At 48.1% G+C, this 20,249-nt stretch overlaps 1 protein-coding gene across 1 annotated transcript in view; it reads right to left on the bottom strand.

Moving 5' to 3' along the window:
* Positions 1-15,124, bottom strand: part of LOC141207947 (microtubule-associated serine/threonine-protein kinase 3-like) — a 43,279-nt gene extending 28,155 nt beyond the window's left edge. The window contains exons 1-7 of the mRNA XM_073664513.1: positions 15,116-15,124; positions 11,532-11,697; positions 11,327-11,425; positions 10,962-11,084; positions 10,708-10,817; positions 10,514-10,605; positions 9,981-10,117 (exon numbers count right to left, since the gene is read on the bottom strand). Coding sequence (XP_073520614.1) covers positions 9,981-10,117; positions 10,514-10,605; positions 10,708-10,817; positions 10,962-11,084; positions 11,327-11,425; positions 11,532-11,697; positions 15,116-15,124 — 736 coding nt within the window. The remainder of the gene's footprint in view (positions 1-9,980; positions 10,118-10,513; positions 10,606-10,707; positions 10,818-10,961; positions 11,085-11,326; positions 11,426-11,531; positions 11,698-15,115) is intronic.
* Between the last annotated feature and the right edge of the window lie 5,125 nt (positions 15,125-20,249).

Below are 20,249 nucleotides of genomic sequence, written 5' to 3' on the forward strand. Positions count from 1 at the left end.
TTGGTCGCGGGCAGCGCCAGCGACCAATCAGCGATTTTTAACACAAATGTCCGGATCTTTGTAACACCATGCGCATACTGTGGGGAGATCAGCGGTTAGGGTGTGAAGGGAGGACCGGGGAGCGGCGCTGCGGGTCGGGATACTTCTGCTGCGAGCAGTCGCTCATGTCCCGGGTTCTCACAGCGGAAGTAGCCGCACAGGCAGCGGCGCTCCCCGGTCCTCACTAATACGATTCCGCTCCCCGCTCCTCACCAATATGATTCGCTGATTGGTTGCGCTCTCCGCACGCAACCAATCAGTGATCTTGGCGCTAAAGTTAAACACCGCTCTGCTGATTGGTCGCGGCCGCTGCCCGCGACCAATCACCGATTTGGGCGCCAAATTTAAATATCGGCCGCGACCAATCAGTACAGCGGTGTTTAAATGTGGAGCCAAGTTCGGTGATTGGTCGCGGCCGATATTTAAATTTGGCGCCCAAATCGGTGATTGGTCGCGGGCACTGCCGGCGACCAATCAGCGATTTTTAACACAAATGTCCGGATCTTTGTAACACCATGCGGATACTGTGGGGACATCAGCGGCTAGGGTGTGAAGGGAGGACCGGGGAGCGGCGCTGCGGGTAGGGATACTTCTGCTGCGAGCGCCCTCTCATGTCCCGGGTTCTCGCAGCGGAAGTATCCGCACAGGCAGCGCCGCTGACATTCATGCGGCTAGGGTGTGAAGGGAGGACTGGGGAGCGGCGCTGACATCCAATTGGTCGCGGTCGCTATTTAAATGTGCCGCACAAATCGGTGATTGGGCGCGGTCTTGGCCCGCGACCAATCACTGATCTTGCGGCTAAAGTTAACCACTACTGTGCTCATTGGTCGCGGACGCTGCCTGCGACCAATCATCCATTTGGGCGCCAAATTTAAATATCGGCCGCGACCAATCACCGATCTTGGCTCCAGATTTAAACACCGCTGTGCTGATTGGTCGCGGCCGATATTTAAATGTTGCGCCCAAATCGGTGATTGGTCGCGGGCAGCGTCGGCGACCAATCAGCACAGCGGTATTTAAATCTGGAGCCAAGATCGGTGATTGGTCGGGTCCGAAGACCGCGACCAATCATCGAATCGTCTTGGTGAGGACCGGGGAGCGGCGCTGCCTGTGCGGTTACTTCCGCTGCGAGAACCCGGGACATGAGCGGGCGCTCGCAGGAGAAGTATCCCGACCTGCAGCGCCGCTGCCCGGTCCTCTCTTCCGCATGGAGGTCAGCGACGCCGGCGGTCCTTCCGCTGCTACCGGCCGGGAGATGAGCGCCTCGCGCCGCTCATCTCCCGGCTGCATCTCCGTCCCGCAGATGGGTCCGGCGGTCGGGTTCCTTCTGCTGTTGCCGGCCGGGAGATGAGCGCCTCGCGGCGCTCATCTCCCGGCTGCATCGCCGCTCAGCTCCGTCCCGCAGATGAGCCGCTAACGGCCGCCATCTTTTTTCAGAAATCCCGCGGTGCTGATTGGCTGCTGCCGGACCAATGAGCGACGCGGGATTTCCTGGACAGACAGACACATAGACACACAGACACACAGACAGGCAGACGGGATAAGACGATTATATATATAGACTAGATGATGGCCCGATTCTAATGCATCAGGTATTCTAGAATAGGTATGCGGCTGACCGGGTGCAATCAGCAGAGCTGTGTTTAAATTTGGGGCCAAAATCGCTGATTGGTCGCGTTCGGCGGCCGCGACCAATCAGCAGTGCGGTGTTTAAATTTGGCACCAAAATCGCTGATTAGTCGCGACCGCGACCAATCAGCAAAGAGGTGTTTAAATTTGACGACAATAGTGCTGATTGGTCGCGGCCGGTGGTTGCGACCAATCAGCAGAGTGAGGTTTACATTTGGCGCCAATACTGCTGATTGGTCACGGCCGACAACCGCGACCAATCAGCAGAGCGGTGTTTAAATTTTGCGCCAATCTCGCTGATTGTTCGCGGCTGGCGGCCGCGACCAATCAGCAGAGCAGGGTTTAAATTTGGCACCAATAATGCTGATGGGTCGCGGCCGGCGACCGCGACCAATCAGCAGAGCGTTGTTTAAATTTGGCACAAAAAACGCAGATTGGTCGAGGCCGGTGGTTGCGACCAATCAGCAGAGTGAGGTTTAAATTTGGCGCCAATACTGCTGACTGGTCACGGCCGACAACCGCGACCAATCAGCAGAGCGGTGTTTAAATTTTGCGCCAATACTGCTGATTGATCTCGGCCAGCGACCGCGATCAATCGGCAGAGCGTTGCTTAAATTTGGCGCCAATCTCGTTGATTGGTCGCGGCTGGAGTCCGCAACCAATCAGCAGAGCATTGTTTAAACTTGGCGCCAATCTCGCTGATTGGACGCGTCCGGCGTCCGCGTCCAATCAGCAAAGCAGTATTTAAATGTGGCGCCCAAATCGGTGATTGGTTGCGGGCAGCGGCCGTGACCAATCAGCAGAGCGGTGTTTAACTTTAGCGCCAAGATCACTGATTGGTCGGGTGTGGAGAGCGCGACCAATCAGCGAATCGTATTGGGGAGGAGCGGGGAGCGGAATCGTATTAGTGAGGACCGGGGAGCGCCGCTGCCTGTGCGGCTACTTCCGCTGCGAGAACCCGGGACATGAGCGGGCGCTCGGAGCAGAAGTATCCCGACCCGCAGCTCCGCTCCCCGGTCCTCCCTTCACACCCTAGCCGCTGATGTCCCCACAGTATCCGCATGGTGTTACAAAGGTCCGGACATTTGTGTTAAAAATCGCTGATTGGTCGCTGGCGCTGCTCGCGACCAATCACCGATTTGGGCGCCAAATTTAAATATCGGCCGCGACCAATCACCGATCTTGGCTCCACATTTAAACACCGCTGTGCTGATTGGTCGCCGACGCTGGGCGCGACCAATCACCGATTTTGGCGCCACATTTAAATTTAAATAGCGGCCGCAACCAATTGGATGTCAGCGCCGCTCCCCGGTCCTCCCTTCACACCCTAGCCGCATGGATGTCAGCGCCGCTGTCTGTGCGGATAGTTCCGCTGCAAGAACCCGGGACATGAGAGGGCGCTCGCAGCAGAAGTGTCCCGACCCGCAGCGCCGCTCCCCGGTCCTCCCTTCACACCCTAGCCGCTGATGTCCCCACAGTATCCGCATGGTGTTACAAAGGTCCGGACATTTGTGTTAAAAATCGCTGATTGGTCGTTGGCGCTGGCCGCGACCAATCACCGATCTTGGCGGCAAATTCAAACACCTCTGTGCTGATTGGTCGCCGACGCTGTGCGCGACCAATCACCGATTTTGGCGGCACATTTAAATAGCGTCCGCGACCAATCAGTACAGCGGTGTTTAAATGTGGAGCCAAGATCGGTGATTGGTCGCGGCCGATATTTAAATTTGGCGCCCAAATCGGTGATTGGTCGCGGGCAGCGACAGCGACCAATCAGCGATTTTTAACACAAATGTCCAGACCTTTGTAACACCATGCGGATACTGTGGGGACATCAGCGGCTAGGGTGTGAAGGGAGGACCGGGGAGCGGCGCTGCAGGTCGGGATACTTCTGCTCCGAGCGCCCGCTCATGTCCCGGGTTCTCGGAGCGGAAGTATCCGCACAGGCAGCGGCGCTGACATCCATGCGGCTAGGGCGTGAAGGGAGGACCGGGGAGCGGCGCTGACATCCAATTGGTCGCAGCAGCTATTTAAATGTGCCGCACAAATCGGTGATTGGTCGCCGACTTGGCCCGCGACCAATCACTGATCTTGCGGCCAAAGTTAAACAGTACTGTGCTGATTGGTCGCGGACGCTGCCCGCGACCAATCACCGATTTGGGCGCCAAATTTAAATATCGGCCGCGACCAATCACCGATCTTGGCTCCATATTTAAACACCGCTGTGCTGATTGGTCGCCGACGCTGGGCACGACCAATCACCGATTTTGGCGCCACATTTAAATAGCGTCCGCGACCAATCCGCACAGCGGTGTGGAGCCAAGATCGGTGATTTGTCGCGGCCGATATTTGAATGTGGCGCCCAAATCGGTGATTGGTCGCGGGCAGCATCCGCGACCAATCAGCACCGTAGTGTTTAACTTTTGCGGCAAGATCCGTGATTGGTCGTGGGACAAGACCGCGACCAATCACCGATTTGTGCGGCACTTTTAAATAGCGTCGGCGACCAATTGGATGTCAGCGCCGCTCCCCCGTCCTCCCTTCACACCATAGCCGCATGGATGTCAGCGGCGCTGCCTGTGCGGATAGTTCCGCTCCGATAACCCGGGACATGAGCGGTCGCTGGCAGAAGAAGTATCCCGACCCGCAGCGCCGCTCCCCGGTCCTCCCTTCACACCCTAGCCGCTGATGTCCCCACAGTATCCGCATGGTGTTACAAAGGTCCGGACATTTGTGTTAAAAATCGCTGATTGGTCGCTGGCACTGCCCGCGACCAATCACCGATTTGGGCGCCAAATTTAAATATCGGCCACGACCAATCACCGATCTTGGCTCCACATTTAAACACCGCTGTGCTGATTGGTCGCGGCCGATATTTAAATTTGGCGCCCAAATAGGTGATTGGTCGCGGGCAGCGCCAGCGACCAATCAGCGATTTTTAACACAAATTTCCGGACCTTTGTAACACCATGCGGATACAGTGGGGACATCAGTGGCTAGGGTGTGAAGGGAGGACCGGGGAGCGGCGCTGCAAATCTGGATACTTCTGCTGCGAGCGCCCGCTCATGTCCCGGGTTCTTGTAGCGGAAGTATCCGCACAAGCAGCGGCGCTGACATCCAATTGGTCGCGGACGCTATTTAAAATTGCCGCACAAATCGGTGATTGGTCGCTGTCTTGGCCCGCGACCAATGACTGATCTTGGCGCCAAAGTTAAACACTATTGTGCTGATTGGTCGCGGACGCTGACCGCGACCAATCACCGATTTGGGCGCCAAATTTAAATATCGGCCGCGACCAATCACCGATTTGGGCGCCAAATTTAAATATCGGCCGCGACCAATCACCGATCTTGGCTCCACATTTAAACACCGCTGTGGTGATTGGTCGCGGACGATATTTAAATTTGGCGCCCAAATCGGTGATTGGTCGCGGGCAGCGTCGGCGACCAATCAGCACAGCGGTGTTTAAGTTTTGCGCTAAGATCAGTGATTGGTCGGGTCCGAAGACCCCGACCAATCATCGAATCGTCTTGGTGAGGACCGGGGAGCGGCGCTGCCTGTGCGGCTACTTACGCTGCGAGAACCCGGGACATCGCGGGCGCTCGCAGCAGAAGTATCCCGACCCGCAGCGCTGGTCCCCGTTCCTCCCTTCCGCATGGAGGTCAGCGGCGCCGGCGGTCCTTCCGCTGCTACCGGCCGGGAGATGAGCGCCTCGCGCCGCTCATCTCCCGGATGCATCTCCTTCCCGCAGATGGGTCCGGCGGTCGGGTTCCTTCTGCTGTTGCCGGCCGGGAGATGAGCGCCTCGCGGCACTCATCTCCCGGCTGCATCGCCGCTCAGCTCCGTCCCGCAGATGAGCCGCTAACGGCCGCCATCTTTTTTTAGAAATCCCCCGGCGCTGATTGGCCGCTGCCGGACCAATGAGCGACGCGGGATTTCCTGGACAGACAGACACACCGACAGACACACAGACAGACAGACAGACAGACGGGATAAGACGATTATATATATAGATATACACTGCACAGTACCACTTCTCTTGTCCTGTATAGTGGATGTAATTCTCAGTATCTGTATTATTCTGTATATATACACTGCACAGTACCACTTCTCTTGTCCTGTATACTGGGTGTAATTCTCAGTATCTGTATTATTCTGTATATTATACTGGGTTTCATTCTCAGTATCTGTATTATTCTGTATATATACTCTGCATAGTACTACTTCTATTGTCCTGTATACTGGGTGTAATTCTCAGTATCTGTATTATTCTGTATATATACACTGCACAGTACCACTTCTCCTGTCCTGTATACTGGGTGTAATTCTCAGTATCTGTATTATTCTGTATATATACACTGCACAGTACCACTTCTCCTGTCCTGTATACTGGGTGTCATTCTCAGTATCTGTATTATTCTGTATATATACACTGCACAGTACCACTTCTCCTGTCCTGTATACTGGGTGTCATTCTCAGTATCTGTATTATTCTGTATATATACACTGCACAGTACCACTTCTCCTGTCCTGTATACTGGGTGTAATTCTCAGTATCTGTATTATTCTGTATATATACTCTGCACAGTACTACTTCTCCTGTCCTGTATACTGGGTGTCATTCTCAGTATCTGTATTATTCTGTATATATACACTGCACAGTGCCACTTCTCTTGTCCTGTATACTGGGTGTCATTCTCAGTATCTGTATTATTCTGTATATATACTCTGCACAGTACTACTTCTCTTGTCCTGTATGCTGGGTGTAATTCTCAGTATCTGTATTATTCTGCATATATACACTGCACAGTACCACTTCTCTTGTCCTGTATACTGGGTGTCATTCTCAGTATCTGTATTATTCTGTATATATACACTGCACAGTGTCACTTCTCTTGTCCTGTATACTGGGTGTCATTCTCAGTATCTGTATTATTCTGTATATATACACTGCACAGTGCCACTTCTCTTGTCCTGTATACTGGGTGTCATTCTCAGTATCTGTATTATTCTGTATATATACTCTGCACAGTACTACTTCTCTTGTCCTGTATACTGGGTGTAATTCTCAGTATCTGTATTATTCTGTATATATACACTGCACAGTGCCACTTCTCTTGTCCTGTATACTGGGTGTCATTCTCAGTATCTGTATTATTCTATATATATACACTGCACAGTACCACTTCTCTTGTCCTGTATACTGGGTGTAATTCTCAGTATCTTGTAATGCAGCAGCTTGCTAGCATTACTGTAAATGGTCCAGGATGTGTTTTACCTGACCATGTACCTTCCCCTTTAACTGACTGGTCACATGACTGTGACATCACACAGGTCCTGTATGCACAGTAAAGGTCTGTACACATGACTGGGACAGCACACAGGACCTATATACACAGCTGACTGATCACATGACTGTGACATCAGCAAGGTCCTGTCAGTATGGGTGTATGTGTGCACAGGATATATAAACCCCTTTAATTGGAGACAGGTGTGTTCGGTGTGAGGCGTGAGGCCTGTGCTCCGTGTGTGTGGGACACCGTTTGTGAGAGGCCTAGTGAGGCCGAGTGAAGCCTGGCAGCCTGAAAGGCAAAGACTGGATAATGTGCAGATGCTAGTGGCCTTGGAAGGCAGCGGCTTTGGAGTGAAGCCTGGTACCTGAAAGGTCGAGCCTGGATCCTGTGTGGATGTCAGTGGCCTTTGAGGGAACGACGGCTGGAGACCCCTACCTGGGAAGCCGCAAAGCCACAGTGGTGGCGGATTATTGAGGAAGAGTCCTGAAAGGCAGAGCCTGGATCCTGTGTGGATGTCAGTGGCCTTTGAGGGAACGACGGCTGGAGACCCCTACCTGGGAAGCCACAAAGCCACAGTGGTGGCGGATTAAAATGGACTGCAGCAACTAAACCCGGCAAAGGTAGTACACTTTGTTACATGGACTGTGTTATGGTCACTGATAATTTATTACCTTGCCGTAGGCTGTAACCTGGAGCAAGTGGGCCTGTGTGCCACTTGTCTCATGAATGTTGTAGATATGTGTGTCGGCGTGCCACGGAGTTGGACCTGGTGAACTGTGGCTTATGATGTAATAAACTGCAACATTGTGAGAAAAATGTTAAGACATTGCACGTGTGCATTGATTGACGCAGCGAAGCGAGTAACCCCCAGTATGATGACTAGCGCTGCCTTACAATCTGTATTATTCTGTATATTATACTGGGTGTCATTCTCAGTATCTGTATTATTCTGTATATATACACTGCACAGTGCCACTTCTCTTGTCCTGTATACTGGGTGTCATTCTCAGTATCTCTATTATTCTGTATATATACACTGCACAGTACCACTTCTCTTGTCCTGTATACTGGGTGTAATTCTCAGTATCTGTATTATTCTGTATATATACATTGCACAGTACCACTTCTCCTGTTCTGCTGAAGAAGAGGTGGCATTGGCTTTGGGGAGGGTCAGTACTGATGGGTTTATTATTTTCTATGTCTACAATCCTATGGTTAAATAAAAATTAATCCTGAACAACTTGTTTAAAGGGGTTATCTGAAGTTTGAAAATTGTCCTCTATCATTGGGATATGGAATAATTTTCTGATTGCTGGGAGCCCAACAGCCGGGACCCCCACTGTTTCCGAGAACCAGGGATCTGAAGAGCTCTGGGTGAATGGAGCGGTAGTCGATCATTCGCACTGCAGCTCCATTCACACGTGGCTTAATAAACATCCCCTATAATGGAGTGGTGAGGGGCATGAACAAGAAAGCAAAATGTGCTGAACTTTTCATTGTGCCTCAATGGGATGAGGGGGGCGGTGATGTGGTATGTGGGCTGGTGGGGTTTGTGTGACAGGCGTGCTTTTTCATTTTTCATCCCATTCCAGCCCTGATCTATATATATATATATATATATATATATATATATATATATATATATATATATATATATATATATATATATATATATATATATATATATAATTAAAATTCTTTTAAAAGCAGAAGTGTTAATATGTATTTTTTATCGCTTAGCAGAATGCAGAGTGAAGTTTGATAGATATAAGAAAATCTCAATAAATATAGGAGTTGTTTTTTTTTTTTATTAGGGATAGGGTAGAAGGATAAGGGATGAACAAAATCAGGGACAGAATCAGTAGACAAAATCATAGTCAGTAAGAAATCCGGATCAGATACCAGGTGATCAGTAAAAAAAGCCAAGTCAGGCGAGCAGTATGGATACAGCGGAGCCTGGTGACAGAGGCATTACCGAAACAAGTCCGGGTAGAGGTGTTACAGTTAGAAGGCCACAGGTAGATGGTGAAGGTCCTTCTTTACAGGTCCAGCAGTGATGGTGGATCGGCTGTACTCCGCTAGATGCGGAGCTTTTCCGTCTTTTAGATGACACTTGGGCAACAGCGACAGCATGCAAATGCGTGAGCTGCCCTGGATAGTCCACGCCGGCAGGATGATAAGATCCGGCGGAAGATGGAACCTAAGAGAAGAGAAATAAATACAATGTAAGTGATGGGACTCCATATTACATGATGCTACTGTGCGGTCAGTGTGGCCGGCCGGCCGGACAGCAGAGGAATCTTATTCACACAGATGTCCGGGGTCATTGTCAGCCATCATACATGTGACAATCCCATCACTGACAGATGACATCTGCTCCCCATGACTTATTCTCATCACTAACATCACACAACATGGAGATGATTCTCACACTTACCTCGTCTCTTTTTCCCCTTTTTCCCATTTTCTGAGTTTTGTTGGTCTATACTCAGATTCATTTCAGATTTTCTTTCCTCTTCAGTTGGAAATTCTGATCAGAAAGTAAAAAAAACTCAGTAAAGAAATATTCTTATAGGATCTGCTTTGTGTACTGTATATAGAAGAATTGTTCTAGTCCTGTCCCCTATAGTCCTGATAATCTGGCATTACATTATTATAGGGCAGAATAAGTCCTATATACCGTTCATGACCTAATCTGAGGGGCATTAGATGTATCACTGATATGGAGCAGTAAGCGCCCTGTGTGCCGCCACGTGGTGCATCACTAATGAGCGATATTCTACTATAGGAGACAATGTCTTCTTATATTGAAGTGAGTTCCTGGATGCTAAAACGTATTTTACAGAATCCATGAAAACAATTCCTGGATAAAATTAAGGAAATAGAAATACAGTATGGGCCCATGGAAAACATAATTGGGATCCATGAAACCTGGACAACATAGGAGACCTAATACAGAAAAAACAAATATTTGAGCCTTGAAGTCAACATTCACCTTTTGATGCTGTACATACATACCTGATGATGGGGACGAGGAGGGCAAGCTGTTTATAGCATTGTCGCTATCAGATTCAGAAAACGATTCTTTCTGCCTGTCAGGAAGAATCAGGGGGTCGGACCAGAAGACCCAGGAGGTAACTTCCAACTCTCCCATTCTATGATTTAAGAAAAACATGTAAATCACAAGTAAATGCAGAATAAAAGGGGTGGTCTCACTAGAAGAACACCGACTAGAGGGCCTAATAGGACATATGACAGTCATAGTGAGGAAGGTTTTATGCTCCAATCTACCTTCTATGGATCAGAGCGAAAAACAACTAGCAATAATGGCTGGCATGTCATACTACATCTCTCCTACAGTATGGGCAGCTCTAATACGTGTGAATGGCTGCAATTATGGGCTATTATCACCAACGGTTTCTGAAGCCAAAAGCACAATGACTGCTAATCATTGAGGCTGAATTTGATATTATGGTATTTATGTCCTATATTATGTGTTGTGCATATATATCAGCCTGGAACTCCCATTAATGACCCCATAATCTACTCACATTTCTGAGATATTTGTATTGGTTGCTGGCGTACACTCTGGAGGAGACTTCTGGTCCTCATCATTCATCTTTCTGGTAGTGATGGTACAGAGCTAAACATGGACAAAAACAAGATATGAAATACTTTTTTTTTACTTTTAGAGGTCTTTTTTGTTTCACATATTTTGGATTTATTGCGCACATACGGTACTTACTTTAGAAAGCCTTTCAGAAGAAGATGTAAAATTTTGGAAGTCAAGGTTCTCATTGTTCACACTTGTACCCTCCTCATCCTCTGAGACCGAATGGTCTATTTCAGAGTGATCTACAAAAGTAATGAAGTATTATTAGAGGTTGTTAGTATAAAACAGGCGTCATTTATCACAATATTAGTGGGTACTGATTATTACATTTTATGGAAGACAAGACAAACAGCCGCTTAGTCTAGATGATGTCTTCTTCTACTTACCGATAAATAAGCTGTTGTCCACATCTGAGGCAAGCTGAGGAATGTACTCTGGCTTCTGACTTAGAAGGTTGTTAAAATCTAAGTCACTCAGGAATGGATGACTCTTGATCTCAAGTGATCCTCCTGGAAAAAGAACAAAACAAAAGTGATGTGGACATTGTCAGAGATTGCTTCACATCTGAACAGTTTAACTTAATCTGAATTAATGACATAACTGAGTCAACATGAAGGAAGAAGACTGAAAGTCATAGTGTGGAGAACTAGAAATGGACAATCTGATAGAGAAGTGTTGATCCTCAAGGACATGAGTGATAAGTGTGATAGGTGAATATTAATACTAATATGAATAGTATTATATCTCTTACCTGTCCCAAGTCTATCTGCAGGATTTGTTCTGAGCAGCTCAGTAATCAGGTTCTGTGCATTGGGAGTAGGAGCGGAATTACAATCCCAAATTATGTCACCTGTTATACAGAAAATAAAATCTCTTTACTGGACTGTAAGGTAAAGCAAAGTAAACACCTAAACCAATGTAACTGATCAAAGCAATGGTCGGATCATTCCACTTACCAATGACAATCCTGTCATAAAGCTCAGCTACAGAATCTCCATCAAATGGTACAGATCCCGTGAGAAATTTATGTAGGATTATCCCCATTGACCACCAGTCAACAGGTCTTCCATAGCCTTCTTTCAGGATGACCTCTGGGGCGATGTAATATGGGGTGCCACATAACTGGAAAACAGAAGATAGAGATGAAAATGATAAAATGGTTATTATAACACGTTCTCGCCATAAAAACACAATGACAAAAGATAAAATATCAATGGAAACGTTCTCTAGAAATGAAGAATGTAGAGAAGACACAATAGTGTGATGAGATTTGTAAAGAAAAAAAAACATATGCCAAAGGCAAGGTGAACAGATGGGGTATATTAGTTAACCAAATACCAAAGCAAAACAAAGAAAACCCCTTAAAATATAATCTTTAATAGCTACATTTAAAAGCACCCATATCAATATATGAAGACAAAATCCATAAAATGTACAATATATGGGTAGTGGGATAAACGTAGGATAATTGACATGCAGGCTTGCCCTAGAGATCCCAAATGGGCTGAGATCCCGCATGCCAGTGGAGGTTGACACCCTAGCTAATCGGTTTGGCGCCCCCCTCCACATCGGCACTCCCTCCGTGACGCTATCCACCCCTAGACAGACATACACATATACAGATAATGATGAAAGGCAGACAGTCATGTCGCTGCTAACATGCTGAATGAAAAAAAGGCAATATTCAATGTATCAATTATATGGAAACAGGGAAGCTGATATAATGTAGTTCCACTAGTACAGATAGGATATCAAATGCACCAATCTATACACAATTCAGTATGATATATAAACCATCATTCAGAAGCCTATTATAGATACATAAAGTACATTAGTGCTGGCAATTACGGGCAACAAGAACAATATTATAAAAGCACGTGTGCTCAATTAACGGTAAACATAGGAACATAAATATGTCCAAAGTAGTAACAAGTCACCTATATAATGACATTGAGCATGAAGATAATAGTCTAGGACAGACGGTATATATAGACAACCTCAAAATCCCCCTGGCTAATCTATAATCAGGACTGATCTACACAGGACACGTCCAAATGTTGGGACAGAGCATTATCCAGTGTGCGAATTACAAAAAAAGTTGCCAAAAAAGCATTTTAGTCAGCAGTAACCAGAGGACTTATCTGTAAATTGTCCCAACACGTTTCTCCCCCTCCTAATTTGGGGTTCATCAGGGGATCATATTAGGAGATAGCCACAATGAGTCAGTGGACAGACGCGGGAGATAAATACACCCCGATCGGAGAATACTGCTGCCGCCACATTTTATGGATTTTCTCTTTATATATTGATATGGGTGCTTTTAAATGTATCTATTAAAAGTTATATTTAAGGTCTTTCTTTGCTTTGGTCCTTGGAGATTTGTAAAGAACAAGCTAAATTCCTGTAAGTGTTACCCACCTCACGGTCCAGGAACTCCCTGGTGATGTCCTCCGCTAATTCCTTGTAGGTGTTGGTTTTTGGTATCATAACACCAACTTTTGAAATCCCAAAATCGGTAACTTTTATGTGTCCAGCAGATGTAATCAGGAGGCTGTGAAAGAGAAGATGGTTTTAGCCTCACAGACCGTATGATAAATGATAACTTCCCCCCTTTATTATACTACGAGGGGCACTTACTTATCCGGCTTCAGGTCTCTGTGCACCACACCGTAGCTATGGAGGTATTCCACAGCAAGAACCGCTTCTCCAAAGTATAAGCGGGCCAAGGGGACAGATAGAGGACCCCTGGTGCTTAGGAGGGTCTCACAGTCACCACCTATAGAAGAAAGGAAATATGACCGGTGTGTGGTTTATACAGCAGATCACCATGATGTATAATGGGAAGTGAGCGGAGACATTGGGATAGGAGAGAATATAAACAGATATAATGTATAGTGCACATAATATTAGTCTGAATCGATGGAGAAATGTCCTCCATGTAACTAATAACATAAAGTGATGTCACATCTCGTCTATAGCTGGAGATACTGACATGCTCAGTGCGGACTTACAGGGAGATCACACAGACTGTGGCGTACAGAGAAATCTCAGGGCCCCATAGCAAAAGTTCTAACTGCATGCCCCTTCAAAAAAAACCCTTACTGAAGTCAATCGATGTTCTCAACAGCAATACACCTTTTATAGCCATTTTAGCATATGATGCTCCCAAAAATGCCCCCACCCACAGACTGAGTTAGATATCCCCACAGTGAAATCTTAATCCAGTTTCACCTTACAGATATAATGTAGCACCTGTCTATAATGTCCCCACTCAGTATGAGGCCAGTCACAGCCCCCTACTCAGTATAATGGCGCCCACAGCCCCCCCTACTTAATATAATGGCCCCCATAGCCCCTCAGACAATATAATGGTCTCCACCACTGCCCACTCAGTATGATGGCCCCCAAAGCCAATCAAACAGAATTAGGATCCCCACACAGAATAAGGACCCCCACTGCACACCATTCAATATGAGGACGCCCAGGGGGTGTAGGGGCATGTACAGTCACCAACTCAATATAGCGGCATTCACAGTCCCCTATAGCCCCTCACACGGCACACCATTCAGTATTATGGTACCCACAACCCTCAATTCTCAGTATTATGGCTTCCACCAATCTCGCAACTCAGTATTATGCCCCCACCAGCCCAACAACTAAGTATAATTGCTCTCACCAGCCCCACCACTCAGTATTATGGCCCTCAGCAGCCCCACCACTCAGTGTTATTGCCCCCAACAGTCCCTCCACTTAGTAGTAAGGCACACAATAGCCCCACTACTCAGTATTATGGCCCCCACCAGCCTCAACACTCAGTATTATGGCCCTCACCAGCCCCACCACTCATTGTTACGGCCCCTACCAGCCCCACCACTTAGTAGTAAGGCACCCACCACTCAGTACTACCACCTCCACCAGCCCCACCTCTCAGTATTATGGCCCCCACCAGTATCAACACTCAGTATTATCGCTCTCACCAACCCCACTACTCAGAATTATGACCCTTATTAGCCCCACCACTCAGTGTTATGGCCCCCACCAGCCCCACCACTTAGTAGTAAGGCACCCACCAGCCCCACCATTCAGTACTATAGCCCCCACCAGCCCTACCTCTCAGTATTATGGCCCCCACCACTACTTAGTGTTATGGCCCCTATCAGCCTCACCATTTAGAATTATCGCCCTCACCAGCCTCACCACTCAGTATTATGGCCCCAACCAGCCCTACTACTCAGCATATGGTCTCCACCTGCCCCATCACTCAGTGTTATGGCCCCCACCAGCCCCACCTGTGCAGTGTAAGTACTGAGACTCCACACTACAGATGCAATATTGTGGCGACATCGAAGAACCTGCAGTACACGGAGTCTCGGACCCATCTGCGGAGGCTGAATGGTGGATTTAGGAACCTTTGGCTCCCTGATCCACCATTGTTTTCATCGGTATTCATATTCTGACAATGTGAATACCACTGAAATTGTGATGACAGGTGGTGGAATGGGGCCCAGTGCCGAGCGGTGCCAGGCCCGATCTGACTCACTGGCACCATAGCACTGCTGCACACAGATCAATGAATTTCCAGGCATCTTGGTAATAGAAAACCTACAGTAAACGCACTGTGAGGATGTAACTGTCCTAATTATCCTAATTATAAGAGCAGTGATAAGATGTAAGCAGACATGGGCTGAATATACTACAATATACATGTCCTACCTCCTACATACTCCATGACCATACACAGGTGAGATTTTGTTGGAAAGGAGCAGAGCATGGAGACCACGAAGGGACAATCAGCGAATGTTAGGATGTCCCTCTCCAGAAAGGCCAATGCCACTCTTTTTGGAGTGTTCAGGTTTCGCTTGAACATTTTCTTCAAAGCAAAGATCTGGTGTGAGTCTTTATGGTGCGCTAAGTAGACGGCACTGGAGAGAAAGAGAATCAATGGTTAGAATGAATCTTTACTACAAGAACATCTATAGAAGTCATTATATAATGTTTTGTACTAATGTTTAATGCTAGAAGTCTGTCCGTCACTGGAAGTCCATGTCTAGAATTTGATAAAAGATCACTACATAGATCACCTATGGGAGGTGTCCACAATGCCACGTCCGCCGGAGCCCTCACCCAGGTCACATTACAGATGAGAGAATCTACTGAAATTATTCTTGGGCAGATTCACTACATTAGACCAGTAGATACGATTCAGTGCAAATAAAAGTTGGTCCAAATTAAAAGTGGTCCAATTGCCATAACATGACGTTAATTATGCTCCCGCATACCCCAAGACATAACAACATAATAAATGGAGGGGAGCGAAGGAGTTACAAAAAATGAAACCCATTATAGCCACTTGTCCTCTGTGCCAGTCTTTATTGCTGAGACCAGGGAGTAGACTCACATGGTCATGGTGGAGGTTGGGGGGTGCAGATGTCATTGATGAAATTTCGTGTCACCCCCTCACTTGACCATGTGTTGCCAATTACTCTTATCAGTTCGCTAATGGATTCCGAAAAGAACAGACCGGTGCGGAGGATCGGGAAGCTCTGATGGGGGTGGCAGTGTAAGAACAGATGAGGGTCTAGGACAGGCAGGTGTAATATATTATTCTATTTTAATCCCTTTCCTTAATAGTTTGTTTTCCTACAGATCATATAATTTCCCTATGATAACACTGAAGGGAAGAGCACAGAGTCTGGAGCATTGTCATTGGGAACCTTGAGAAATGTGGATTATGCCAACAGAAAACTCACCCAAAACTTCCACTGCTGATCAGTTTGGATGTCCCATAGTCGCTCTTATGCGGCTGTCTTGACGGGGTCAATGATTTGATCACGCTCTATAAAAGAATAAGAAATTATATAAAGATATAGAAGCTGCTGGAAAAAAGCTCCAGATGCAAAAACGTCTCCCTTCTGTCATCTCCTCTTAGAATAGAGACATCCCATGGTTATATGGGAGACAATACTGGAGGTGTCATTCCCACCCCATAATCTGGTGATACACCGTCATCTCTCTCCATGATACTTACACCGTCAGATTGTTGGATCTCCGGGATCTCACAGATTCTACTGTCAGCATACGCCAACACAGTTGTTTCTAAAAGAGTGAAAAAATTATGAAGAAATAAAATGTATTAGACGATATTAATCCTACATATATATTACAACAATATAACTCAGACATGACAAGATGTCTGTAAATGGGAATAATACTTATTATATAGGGATTCCAAATATGTGAACGTACGGCGCATCCATGAATAAATGTAATGGAAATGATGAAGGACCCCCCAATCATCACATGAATGAGGACCCCCCCCACCCTCGCTGTACATGTGAGTGATGGTAAGAGAGCTGAAGCGTAGGAGCCATATGCAGATTATCCTGGAAGTGCACTGGGGGCGTGTCACAGTATGGATTTCTTCTTCCACGCCCCCAGTGCACTTCCATGCTGATTTGTATACGGCTTCTACATTAGATTTCCCTTGACTGAGACATTGGATTTCTGCAAAAAATTATTACAGAGAAATGGCCAGTACAGTCATACCACAATATGCAAAAATGTGCTGACAGGTTCCCATTACACAGAATATACAGAGTAAATGTAAGATTATTCCCTGTTCTGTATAATATCTGGATATTTCTTGTAGGAGGTCGGGTGATCGGCTTACCTGTAGTCAGATTGCTGTTCAGTCCCGGGATTAGATTTTGCTCGTCTTTGGTGTCGCCTTCTGCTGTTTCCTGATAGATATAATATATATAATTAACATGTGGAACCTTACACTAAATCATCACATAGATAAATCAGGAAGGACTAAACCTGCATTTACAGATGCAGCCAATTGTAACTGTACAAATCAGACGTGTGCTAGAGAAGATGACGGCTCCTTACCAGGCGTTCCAATGAGCGAGCCGGACGCTCCAGTACACACAGGACTTTTTCGGCCAGGTCTTTAATAAAAGCCAAATCTCCATATTGAGATCTTTCTTCAGCCTAAAAAGAGGAAAAGAAACAAAAAGGAAAATTTTGAGATGAGAAAGGTCACAATGGAGGAGGCCGCCATTGTATGTGACATTTGCTCCTCTCTGCAGATACAATAACTCTGGGGACTCATCGTGTTTTATATTGGAGGAAAGAAACTTCTATCCCACCATTATCTATAATATAACCAGGGATGGGTCCTTCTTTCCGAAGCCTCTATAGACTGCGCAAGCGCACTGTACCTGCACAATGTGGCCGCAGATAGAAGAACACATCCAGACCGGGAGGCGGATGGGGATGGAGGAGGAGTGTGGTGCCAGAAATAGAGGTATGCGTCATTTCATCATGGCTATGGAGGGTCTCCTGCTAAAAGTGGGGAGGCTATGGAGGCAGTGGCGTACCGCCAATGGCGGCAGGCCACGCCACTGCTATGGGGCCCGTGAGCCGGGGGGGGGGGGCCCATAGCAGTCGCCTGCACCGTGTATGCCCCGCAGCGGGGCCCTTGCAACAGGCTCCGCTCCCAGGCCCGGCGTTAGCACCCGGGCAAGTGCCGGGTCCCTGAGCAGGCGGGGGGCCCCGCTCCGCTCAGGGCCCCGGCACAATACTTACCTCTCCCCGTGCCTCCGCAGCTCCGGTGTCTTCCGCGTCCTGTGCTGTGACGTCTCAGGTTAGAGGGTGGGATGACGTCTTTCCACCACACCCTCTGCTGAGCAGTCACAGTGCAGAGCGGGAAGACAGCGACGCTGAGGAGTCCAGAGCAGAGCAGCGGCAGCAGGTGAGGTAAGGTGAGTATGTAATTTTTTTTTTTTTTTAATGTATGGAGGCCTGGGGCCCATACACTATATAAGGGCTCGTACACTGTATGGAGGACTATATGGGGGCCCATACACTGTGTGGAGGACTATATGAGGGGCAGTATACTGTATGGATGACTATATGGGGGCCAGTATTCTGTAGGGAGGACTATATGGGGGCCAGTATTCTGTAGGGAGGACTATATGGGGGCCCATACACTGTGTGGAGGACTATATGAGGGCCAGTATACTGTATTGAGGACTATATGGGACTATATGGGGGAAGTACACTGTATGGAGGACTATATGGGGGCCAGTATTCTCTATGGGGGCCAGTATTCTGTATGGAGGACTATATGGGGGCCAGTATACTGTATGGAGGACTATATGGGGGCCAATACACTGTATGGAGGGCTATATTGGGACCCATACACTGTGTGGAGGACTATATGAGGCCAGTATTCTCTATAGAGGACTATAAGGAGGCCGGTATACTGTATGGAGGACTATATGGGGGCCAGTACACTGTATGGAGGACTATATGCAGGCCAGTATACTGTATGGAGAGGACTATATGGGGGCCAGTATTCTGTATGAAGAATGTCTTATACTGTGTGGAGGACCATAGGGAGTGCATTATACTGTGTGGAGGACCATAGGGAGTGCATTATACTGTGTGGAGGACCATTGGGAGTGCATTATACTGCGTGGAGGACCATAGGGAGTGCATTATACTGTGTGGAGGACCATGGCGAGTGCATTATACTGTGTGGAGGACCATGGCGAGTGCATTATACTGTGTGGAGTACCATGGCGAGTGCATTATACTGTGTGGAGAGGTGTGGGGCCATTATACTACATGGAGGGCTGTGTGGGGGTCACAGTTGGGGGATCATACTGTGTTGGAGTCACCATACTTTGCCTTGAGAGTTGAGGTGGGGTACGGTAGAGTCATTATACTGTGCATGTGGAGGAATTCACCATGGGGGTAACATACTGTGTTTAGGGGGGGCACTGTTGTTGGCATCATACCTTATGGGGAAATAAAAGAGGAATCTAGGACTTCAGCAGGAGAAAAATTACTGTGTAAAGGCTGGAAAGTTATGAGATATGCTCTTCCTTGACCCCCGACAATTTTCACTTTTTTGGAGGGGCTCCATTTAGCGCTTCTGCTATGGGGCCCCATGATTCCTATGTACGCCTCTGTATGGAGGTCTCCTGCTGGACGTGGGGAGGCAATGAAGGTCTCCTGCTGGACGTGGGGAGGCTATAGGGGTCTCCTGCTGGATGTGCGGAGGCTATGGGGGTCTCCTGATGGACATGCAGAGGCTATGGGGGTCTCCTGATGGACATGCAGAGGCTATAGGGGTCTCCTGCTGGACGTGAGGAGGCTATGGCGGTCTGCTGCTGGACATGCGGAGGCTATGAGGGTCTCCTGCTGGACATGCGGAGGCTATGGGGGTCTCCTGCTGGACGTGCGGAGGCTATGGGGGTCTCCTGCTGGACGTGCAGAGGCTATGGGGGTCTCCTGCAGGACGTGCGGAGGCTATGGGGGTCTCCTGCTGGACGTAGGGAGGCCATGGGGGTCTCCTGCTCGATGCGTTGAGGCTATGAGGGTCTCCTGCTGGATGTGGGGTGGTTATGGGGGTCTCTTGCTGGACATGGGGAGTCTATGGGAGTCTCCTGCTGGACGTGCAGAGGCTATGGGGGTTTCCTGCTGGACGTGGGGAGGCTATGGGGGTTTCCTGCTGGACGTGGGGAGGCTATGGGGGTCTCCTGCTGGACGTGGGGAGGCTTTGAGGGTCTCCTGCTGGACCGGGGAAGGCTATGGGGGTCTCCTGCTAGACGTGCGAATGCTATGGGGGTCTTCTGCTGGACGTGGGGAGGCTATCGGGGTCT

This window comes from Phyllobates terribilis, unplaced genomic scaffold (assembly GCF_046119375.1).
Source record: "Phyllobates terribilis strain yellow unplaced genomic scaffold, ASM4611937v1 Scaffold_168__1_contigs__length_4147262, whole genome shotgun sequence".
Taxonomy (NCBI): domain Eukaryota; kingdom Metazoa; phylum Chordata; class Amphibia; order Anura; family Dendrobatidae; genus Phyllobates; species Phyllobates terribilis.